Source organism: Pundamilia nyererei, unplaced genomic scaffold (assembly GCF_000239375.1).
Source record: "Pundamilia nyererei isolate P.nyererei 1_Seehausen unplaced genomic scaffold, PunNye1.0 scaffold00320, whole genome shotgun sequence".
Taxonomy (NCBI): Eukaryota; Metazoa; Chordata; class Actinopteri; order Cichliformes; family Cichlidae; genus Pundamilia; species Pundamilia nyererei.
This window is the reverse complement of record NW_005187721.1, coordinates 56,616-67,277: the sequence shown is the minus strand read 5'-3', so window position 1 is coordinate 67,277 and position 10,662 is coordinate 56,616. Positions and strand designations below refer to the sequence as shown.

At 43.1% G+C, this 10,662-nt stretch overlaps 1 protein-coding gene across 1 annotated transcript in view; it reads left to right on the top strand.

Moving 5' to 3' along the window:
• The window catches only part of n4bp1 (nedd4 binding protein 1), a 95,594-nt gene that overhangs the window by 81,346 nt on the left and 3,586 nt on the right, over positions 1-10,662 (top strand). Inside the window, exons 2-8 of the mRNA XM_013915543.1 lie at positions 1,243-1,470; positions 1,672-1,845; positions 2,963-3,477; positions 4,987-5,338; positions 5,606-5,938; positions 6,163-6,398; positions 10,116-10,246. Coding sequence (XP_013770997.1) covers positions 1,243-1,470; positions 1,672-1,845; positions 2,963-3,477; positions 4,987-5,338; positions 5,606-5,938; positions 6,163-6,398; positions 10,116-10,246 — 1,969 coding nt within the window. The remainder of the gene's footprint in view (positions 1-1,242; positions 1,471-1,671; positions 1,846-2,962; positions 3,478-4,986; positions 5,339-5,605; positions 5,939-6,162; positions 6,399-10,115; positions 10,247-10,662) is intronic.

The window sequence follows — 10,662 nt, the reverse complement described above, 5'->3', positions numbered from 1 at the left end:
AAGTAAAAACAAACTAAAAACTACTTCCAAAAACATTCAGCTTTGATATTAATGAGTTTTTTGGGTTCATTGAGAACATGGTTGTTGTTCAATAATAACATTATTCCTCAAAAATACAACTTGCCTAATAATTCTGCACTCCCTGTATAGCACATGGAATAATACTTCATATTTTAAAAGGTTTGTTTGGGTTGGTCACTCATGTTTAGATTCTGTGAGTGGGTTACCAGTGGACAGCCTTACTTATTTTGCTTTGGCCAGTTTTGCTTATCTTGTTTTGGTTTTTTTTGTGTTTTTTTTTTGTTTTTTTGCTTTGGCCCTACCTTCATGTGTTTTAACTACCAGCTGGCCTGCTGGTCAGGTTCTTATTGTCCTTGACCCTTGTCCTGGATTGCTGTTGACTGATTTCGAGATTTACTCACCGTTGGAGTGCTACTCCAACCAGGACTTAGAGCAGATAGAAAAGTGCTAAAGCTCTTTGAGACTGCAGAACAAGGAGCTGCAGTCCAAGCTTCCTGGAGATGGGGCTTGTATTTCTTCATTATGTGTAAACAAAAATACATTAAATAAATAAAAAAATGCTCAAATCTATGCAGAAACATTTATTTCTTCATTTGAGAAAACGTGCGCTTCCTTACGCAGCACAGGCAAACACTTGTACTCTGACAGTCTCCTTTATAAATACAATCATTATTTCTACTTGTTAAAAATCTAAAGTATAAGCAGCAGTGATCTCTCAGCCTGTATAGTTTGTACACAGGGCCAAAGGAAACTCATTTTATTGGTTATTTTATTTTAAGAAGCCACACCCACATATTTATAGCCGTGCTCACGTTCAAATCTCACACCCTTTCTGTCTCTCCCACCGCATCACTGAGTCATCATACATTGCTCGTGCTGAGTCACTTTTTATCGGCAGAGAAACACAAAAAAATGCGAAACACTATCTGTAAGAAAGTTACCGTACTCACCTGCGCTGATTCATCCAAACAGTTGCCACAGCCAGGAGATTCCCTAAAACAGTGAGTAGAGTTTGGTTTCATCACGTGTCACCTTAAATACCTTACAGGTGTGTGGGCACGTCAAGCACGAGACGACACTTACTGTGTGAAATATTTATATTCTTTTTTTTTTTTTTTTTTTTGCTAAATATGTTAAATTAGGTCATTCTGATTGGTTCCTTTTTTTTTTTTTTTTTTTTTCCCTAGATGGATGATATTTTGTGTTCTCCTTGTTGTGCAGGAATATGTTCGAGGACTGTGCGACCCAGAACTGCAGAAAGAAGAGCGGTACCCGGTGGATATGCACTGTATCTTTGCTGGCGCCAGGGGCCTTTTTTTGGACAGGCTCATACGGGACACGAGCGCTGAAGTTCTGGTGCAAGAGCCGGGCTGCCTGCGGCTGTTGGGTCGGGCTGAGCCCGTGGTGATGGCTCAAAGCAGAGTTCAGCAGTTTGTAGCACTGTTCCAAGTACGAGTCTTGTTATCAGACATAGTTTCATTCTGATTCTGTAGTAGTTACGTGACTCCAGGGGGGTCATTTATATTGTGGAAAGCTGATGAATAGTTGTAAATAAAATGTGAAGATTTAACAGTCATTTGAAATTATTTAAGAAGGAGTACTCTACAGCATGTCATACCACACGCTCAAGTGTTTTTGTGTTTTGTCCAGGAGAAGCGAAGTCTACCATGTGACACAGAACCAACAGTAAAACGAGCATTCAAGTCCTTCGTGGAGGAAAGGGACGACAAGTACACTATGGAGCTCTTGCTGCTTCCCAGTGCGCTGAAGGAGGAGTTGCTGGGACTTGTTCACACCCCTACAAACACAAACACCTCTTCTCTGGTTAGTGTGAACATTTTCTGGCAGCACGTAGAGCATGACCACTGTGACCAAAGAGTTTTTGATGACAACTGCAAATTTCAAAGAGAATAAGCTGCTGTGGGTAGTTGAGATTGTAGCCTTGTGCTATAAGATTTAATACTAAGATTTTAAAAAGTTTTTCTGATGCATGACTGGTATTATTTTGTGTTCAACCACACCTCGACCCAAAAATATACCTCTGCATTCATTGATTTGGTGTAAGCAGCTTAAGTTTACAAACTGGTCTGAAAGTCAAGGTGGGAAGGTATGGTCAATAAGAAGAAAGTTAACTTTAAGGTCATGTGTAATAAAAGGCGTTTTTATAGTGTTATTATATTTTTATAAACTGTGTAGAATTGGCTGTTAATATCTGCTGACATTCTTCTATGTCCCAGCAACAAGATGCTTCCCAGCTTTACAAGTCAGTAAGAATTTCCCCCCGTTTTTACTTAGAAAACTGGTAAGCTATAGGCATTGAGCTAAAATCAGTCTCACCCCCTCACTGCTCACTTCCATTGTGAGTGTGAAGGGGAGATTTACTAACACAGATGCTAAACATACTGCCAGCCCTGGCTTTGGGTGGGTGGGTTATTCAAAGTGTTTTTGAGGGATAGGATCATTGTGAATCATGCATAGTAGTCCCCCATTAACCATGTCTCTTTGATATGTTTAGAGAGCATAACTGGTGCTCTTAAACTTTCGTGATCATGCTGCAGAATTACAAATTTGGATCTGCCACCAAAATGTTGAATTAGTTATTATTTTATATGAAGCTTGTTTTAGTTTTAAAAAATATGACTTCAGTGTGAATTATTTATTTATCAACAAGTTAAGAGCTTCATTGTACTTTTAGGTATTTAGAAATCATGTTTTACCAACGTATGAAGTAAGAGAGAAGTTGAAGAACAAGTTGAATGTTTTTGAAAGTCACACACTAAGTACAATCGAAGACGTCATTTCTGGCATCGGGAAGAAGAACCACGTAAAGCACACTGGAAAGTACAATAGGAACGTTGGCTATGGCAAGCATTCCAGTTTGAGAGGAACTTTTATTGTAGTTTCCTAACTGAGGCAACAACCACTGTGTTTCCTTCCCCAGACTCAGCTCAACCAGATGCTCCATCCAAGCATGTCGGAGGTTGACCAGGACCGCTCACAGAGCAGCACCCCTGTGACGGAGCTCTCCAACCGCATCCTGGACACTAGTTTTGAGGAGCGAGGGACCACGCCATCATCTCTTGGCGGAGGCAGTAAACCAGCAGGTGGAATCGGTTTAGGTCCCGAGGCAGTCCTGCATAACAGCAATCGGCCCACGCACAAGCGGCGTTCGTCAGGCAGTGAGACGCGGGATACAAAGAGACAGTACTCTCTGGAGCGGAGGGAAGAGTCGCCGGAGAGAGCAAGAGAAAGGGAGCGACAGAGGGACAGAGAGGGCCGGGGGGGCGGTAGCAGCTGTAGATCCAAAACCCCCTCTGCTTCGTCGTCCCTCTCCTCCTCAGCGAAGGCAAATACCGTATCTGGGCCCATCATGCTGGACTCTGCTGAGGGTGTCTCGGATGAGGGAGAGGCAGTCAGCCCAGAAACCAACCTCCGCTGCTTGGTCAATTTTTTCAGGTAAAGTTCACACTAGTCAAATGTTTCCAAATGAATTCCTTGGATTTATATTAGAACTGTTTGGAATTATGGTGGTCATCTTTGGGGTCTAAAGACGACCACCATAATTTGAAACGTGGTCAGTTTTTCTTTGTTTTACATTACAGTAAGTCGAATATTACCTGGAATGAAGGATATTGTGATGGTTTTGTTTTATTGATTAAATTAACACACTCGTTGGAAGAATTATTGCTTATGAATATAATAATTAGTTGAAATCTTAATGAAGAATAGATTTTGTATTTGAACAGAGCTCACATATGCTTATGTACATATAAGAGACCTGCTGGTTGTTGTCCTGGTTGATGAAACATTAGGTCATGACCGTACGCATACAGTACAAAAATACATGTGGATGTTCAAATTAAAGTAATACAAAGGTTCAGTGATCCAGTTGAATCAGATCGAGTGGCTAACTGTTGAGTTTCACTGTGCAGTGTTCCTTAGTCATTTGTGGTGAGATTATAATCGACAATGACAATAAATAAATACTTGACTACTTGACTTGATAACAGAACGAGTCAACCTCACGTACCCTTTTCAGACACGCCCCCCTTTTCATTGATCTCTTAATGACTCCTGTCTGAATGTGCAATCCAGTCAGCTTTCCCTTAAAGCCGTGATGACTAGGTGGGACATAACATTTATACGTTACGTTCAACTCCATAATGTTTGAATGAAGAGAGGCAGACAGCATGTCTGGGACGAGGTCACGTTTAATGAGCCAATTTGGAAAGTTGTAGCTGAAAAGTTGATTCTGTTTACCTGGACGTTTTCAGTGGGAGAAACGTTTTGTCATCATCAGGTGACTTCTTCAGTCTCAGCTGACTGCAGGTTCCAATCTTATAAGTACATTTGCGCAATGGCTGAAACCAGCCCACTGAAGGAACAAAGGGCTGGGAGGTCAGTTCCTTGATCATTAATATGCAAATTCTCATAACCATTGATCAACAACCACTGATCAAAGCTCATCCTGGGTGACTGAGCATGCATCAAGATGTATTACATGGCACTGGATTAGATTCAGGTGGGTAAGTTATCTTACCTCAGTAGACTCAGTAGGGTAGGGTAGAGGTCGGGGGTTCAAATACACCAAACAGCTACCCTGAGGCACCCCTGAGCAAGGTACCATCCCTACACACTGTTCCCTCGGCACTGGATTGGCTGCCCAGTGCTTCACTGAGTGAATGGGTTAAATACAGGGAGTAATTTCCGTACAGGAGATTAATAAAGTATACAAAACAAAACAAAAAACTCTACTGCTGAGCGGTTCGTCAGTATGAGCTGTGACAAGCATCGACAGAAAGGTGAGCCGTGTCTGAACGACACAATGAACCCAGTAATGTTACTTGATTTGTTTGAGTTTCTCTTGAACTGGAATTGAATGGCTCTCTTTACAGCCATTAAAGACAAGCGGCTGCATTATAGCCACCAGTAATGTAACATGCTACAAAATCACATTTTCCCCAGAACCATGGGTTACCAGCAGGAAGTGGTGGAACGTGTTGTCAAGGCAACAGGACAGACGGAAGATACCTTCCTCGTCCTTGAGAAAATTGTGGAGGAAACTAAGCGTTGTGAAGAGAGCTTGAAAGGAGGGGAAAAAGAAAGAAGACTAAACTCTGTGCGTACCTCAGATGCTCGCTCTTCATCGTCATCCGTCTCTACAGCCTCCTGCTTCAGAGAGGAGCTCGAGCTGAGCAGGCTGTCGGCGGACCCAGGGAGATCTAAAGAGAACATCAAGCCCAACCAGTATGGAAGCAGCAGTAATGGGCTTGGGCACAGGAGGCAGTGCAGCGGCAGCGAAACAAGCACTCAGCAGGTACTTGACAACTTACAATAACTCACTTCAGCTTTACTTCTTTGTCTCACAGAGACAGACATAGAGCCAAAGGTCTAGCTGTAGCGTGCGATCCTGTCTTCACATGTACATCTTCTATATTATTCTCTCTGCTTCTTATTATCTTTCATCTTGTTCTCTGATACCTTCACCTGAGATAACCTCTGATATCTTATCAGATACGATGCCTTTTTTAACCGTGGCGAGGCGTTGTACACGTGCTAAACTTTGATTCGAACCTCATTTCAGGCGATCACTATTAAGAGGAGCTCGAGCGCTCAAGGAGGAGCAGGAAACTATGAGGTTATTACCATTGATGACGATGAAGACATCATCCCCACTGATACCAAAGCGGCAGACAGAATGTCTCGGATGATCACGGTGGCGCACCTCAACGCACAGTCGGGTTCCAGAACCGACTATTTGGCACGAGGAGGCGGAGGCATCCCGCAGAGGGACTACTTGTCCCGAGGTGGGACTCAGACTTTGGGGGGATCGGTGAAGGTCGAGACCGTAACGGCACTGCGCAGCACGCCTCAGTGGCTGACTGCCACCACTGCATCCCTGGCTTCAACCACCAGTGTAGGTATTGCCCCAGTGTTCAGTCAAAAATGGTGTGTGTGAAGTTTTCTGTGTAACAGGTGGCACTTTGAGGTAGCATTTTGTGCAGTGTCTGTTGTCTTTTCACACACACGACAAAGCTGGGAATGAGCAGTTATTTTAAACGCAGCACGCGCCCGGACAGCTGCGTCTGGTGGATTTATAACATCAGTGACATCACGGTCTCTTTGTCTCGTCCTCGTCAGTCAGCTCAGCCCATCGCCCGACCCTCAGCCTCTTCCTATCAGACAATCAGCCACACGGGGTTCCACGGGGCAGCAGCACGGACGCCTCCCACAAATGACCCACCGGCCCCACCAGTAACTGGCTTGGCTCGTTTCCATCAGTCGCTGAGGACTCCCTACAAACTGAACCTGCCAAACGAGCCGGGACGCCCAGACCTCAGACACATCATCATAGACGGCAGCAACGTGGCTATGGCGTGAGTGTAAAAAGAAATTTATACTGAAAAGTCTGGCCTTTTCATACCAAGTAAGATATTCACATTCAGTAAAAACTTTATATAAGAAAACTACTGTTATAGTTTCAGATCCCTCTCATCTGTCGGAGAGTTATTATAAAAGGCACAAAGCTCTTCAGCTAACATCGTTTAAATATAGGTTGTATAAAATGTCTTTTTTTTTCCAAGGTTAGTTAACAAATTGGATGTTTTTTATGTGTTGATGCGTACACCTGAGCTCCAAGCGGGGTATTTAAAAAAAACCACCGTGTCCGTTTTTCACAGGATGCCTCACCATCCTGTGACAAACACGTTTCAGCAGTTTGTAGCTTGTTGTCTTTAGCAGCAGTTCAGCTCAGTCAGGTTTGTGCTCATTTTTTCATGCACCGCTCTCTTAAGGTCCCACAAACAGCCGTTTTCTGGTTCGGCTTTGCTGCTGTGCTTGAGATCAGTGTCCTGTTGCGTGACATTTCAGCAAAGCGTTGGCTGTTGCACAGATGGCTTCACTCTATATACTTTGGTATATAGAGGAGTTCATGGTCAAGTGCAATAAGGTTTCCAGGTGCTGTGGGAGCAAAGCAAAGCTGATTATCAGCCCTCCACCGCTTTTCTTAGCTGTTGCTGTGAGGTGTTTGTGCTAATTTGCAGCTTTTGGTTTTCTCCAAACGTGGTGCTGTGCATCATCTCCACTTTAGTCTCATGTGTCCAATGGACTTTGTTCCTGACATCTTGGTAATCATGTTGGTTCAGCTTAGATGATGAAGAATATGAGCTTGAATATGAAAAAAAGACAAATGTACATATTTGTATGTGTATATTTGCATATTTGTATGCCAGGATTATTCACAAGGTACCATCAAGTACAAAGCTGTGCATGACTCGGGGAATCAGAAGATTTACCAGATGCTTCTTGTTGTAGCTGCAGCATTTTCAGGGCTGTCTGTCTGAATCCCCATCTGCTCCTCTGACCATTATAAATAAGAGATGAGAGCAGAGTGTTAGTCATTTCTTTCAGAGCGAGCATTTCTTAATCATGGCTGTAAGGACAGGATGTTGTAAGTCGCTTGATGACAAATATAATATGTGTTTTGATTGGTGTCACTTCCCGCGCCTGTTTTACTCGTACCACATTTTTCCTTTTTACTAACGAAGCTATCCACCTTCCCATCATCATCATCATCATCAGTTAAGGTCACACCATCTCTGTCACACAATACCATCTGTTGAAGCGCGTAGGTCGCAGCTACAACTGTTGTGTAGGTGCACCAAAACCTTGCCCACGCAGTCACATACTGTTATTAGTCATCATATTTGCGAGTGATTTCACGTGTGTGTGTGTGTGATTGACTGAGCGAAAGCACGTGTAACGGCACAATATTGATGATGTGTGGGGGTGAAACCGTGGGGGTGTTTTTGAGAAGAAAGGCCCTTTCTAGTAAAAAATCTGTATGTTTCTTTCTGATTATTGGATAGGACATTCTTTATGTGTGTAACACAAATTATTGTCTTTCCTCTGTGCTCGCACTCTTCCACCCAGATGACCCTCTCCTGCCCTCTCATTTTTGCAGCTACTTCCTTTGATGTTCTTACTTCATCGTCCCTCCTTACCAGAAGTATGTCTAAAGGAAACACAAGTCAGCACTGTGACTCAGTTTTGATCATTATTGTATCTACACAACGCAAAGTGAGCCAAAATCAATGCAGTCGCTTTCCTGTACAGACACAGGAAGAGATTTTCTTGTATATTTATTGAAATAATAACACCTGCCTTAAATGACTGCAGTAATTTGAGTTTCAGGGATGAAGGCAATGATCCTGAAGGAGGTTATTGGGTTATGTAAAGTTTTGAAATGTGTTCCCTTGTCAGGTTTGCTCGGTGATTTTTAGATTGCATAAGCTCTTCCTGCTGTGTTCTCATTCATCACTTTCTCTATCAGCGGCGAGTGGAACTCCCCCTGACTTTGCACTTTAGGCTCTGACCACAAGCTGAAGTTTATCTTGTTGTGCAGTGTCCGTGTGCGCTCTCTGCCTCGACTCTGTGCATCTGCAAGACGTCTGAGTCGATGGGTTTATCAGCTTTGAGCGTCCGCCCGAGTATGACGAGCCATGTTGTGAAATACGGGGCACTTTCTCACAGCGTTATTACAAGAATGATATTACTGAGATATTAATAAGAATATTATAATGGCACCATTACATTAAGAATTCAGGTAGACATCAAATTTCATAGTGAAAAGTTTCCATTTCACAGTTCTCGTGTTTTAAGGAACTCGCTCTGTGAAGTCTCTACAGTCAAAGATGAATTATCACGTCGATGTTAAAAACAGTTCTGCTTGGTTTTTGGCAGAGTGTATACAGACGGATGTCGTTGCCACTTTCTACCTTTAGCTTGTTGCATCATTATTTTATCTGTTTATTTATTTTTGGTCAGACTTGTGTCACTTTTCCATGTGTGAAGCACTTTAAGGAACTGCTAAGGTTTTAAACGCTGTATGAAGAGTGTGGAGCAGCTGACCAGGATGTGAGCTGGTCATCTCTGCTTTAACTGCAGCACATGTAAGACTAGATTTTTGAACACCATAGTAACTCCGTATACAGGGAAGTAGGCAGGGCAGACAAAACCGGAATTCACATGATGGGGGAAAAAAAAGAATGAACAGAAGCTTCATTCATAAAGCAGCATTTAATTATTTCCTCAAGAACATCAGCTTTCCAAAACAGAAATCTGCAGTTCCAGTCTAGTTTTCCCTGTTTCGTAGTTTATTAGCTGCCGTTGTACATTCAGTTCTTAGTGAAGAAAAGGGGAACTTGTGCCGGTCTGTTTTTGTATATCAAACAGGGGTCACAGAAGCCTTAAAATCTTACAGTAGTAGTGTATAACATTTCCTCTGAAAATAACCATGTGCACAAGATTTCCCCCAAACATAAAAATCCATTGAAGGGCTGTCAGCGTTGGCGTGTGTGCCGTTTCTCCTGAGGTGGTGATTGTTGAGGTGTATGAATGACGCAGGATTAGATTTCACTCAGAAACCTGAGACCACTGAACAAAGTGCCAATAAGGCCAAATACTTAAAAATACCTCCGTGGCTGATAAGATTTTTGTGTCTGTGGATTTCAGCGAGAGAAGCCAACTTCCTGCTGCTGTCAGGGAGTTTCTCATGTCTGCTGCCGTGCGCTGCTTTTGTTGTTCTGTGGTTTTCTGCGTCCTAGCGACCGATGTTGTATTACAGCTATCTGACGTGCGCATATGGAGGTCGTGCACGTCATCGACAACAATCTGGGTCAGCTGACGTTGCGCCCTGTATCGTGTATTTGTTTGGTTTATTAACGAACTCCCGGGTTTTGCCCACACATCACGTTGAATGTGTTTACATGTGTTCAGTGTTTGTGCTTATTGCCTTATTTTTTTTGGGGGGGGGGTTCTGAAGTGTTTCCAAGGTTTCCGTTCCTTTAGTTGACTCTAGATCCTAGTCCTGTGCACATGTTCACTCTTATTTCTCTCTGTGCTTTCAATCCATTTTTTGAATGCTCGTGGAGGGAACAAGGAGCATCTGTAGTTTAATTTGTGGCACTTCCTCACAAGTGGACAGCCTTATCCCTGAGCCTTATTACTGTCCATTACTTCTGTTTTTATGGGTTTTTAGGAGTTGTCTTCTCCAGTTAACTGTGTCCTCCTTCTTCTCGTCCTCACTTCTGCAGTCATGGCCTTCATCGGTTCTTCTCCTGCCGTGGTATAGCACTAGCAGTGGAGACATTTTGGAAGAGAGGACACAGGGAAATCACAGTCTTTGTCCCCCAGTGGCGTCAAAAGAGGGATCGACTAACAACAGGTACGACAGGTCTATACAGGCCAGTCTTCACATGTGTATTAAAAAAATTTAATGGAGTGTCTGTTTGTCTTTCCTTTGGTCCTTTGTTGTCTTGGAGACACAGCCACAAAAAAGCATCAGCAGGCTTGTGATTGTTCCCGTGGGTATTCGATTTATTTACAGTTCATTCACTTGTGATAAATCAATTATTCAAACGGGGTTGCTTTAGTATCAATCGCCTCCGCCCTTTGCTCACTCCTCATGCCACTGCCATTCTCGTCCATACTCTTGTTATCTCTCGAATTGATTACTGTAACTCACTATTATTTGGCCTTACACAAAAATCCATTAACAAGCTGCAACGTGTCCTGAATTCTGGTGCCCGTATTATTACTAGGACTTCCTCTACCCACCACATCTCCCCAATCCTGAAGCAG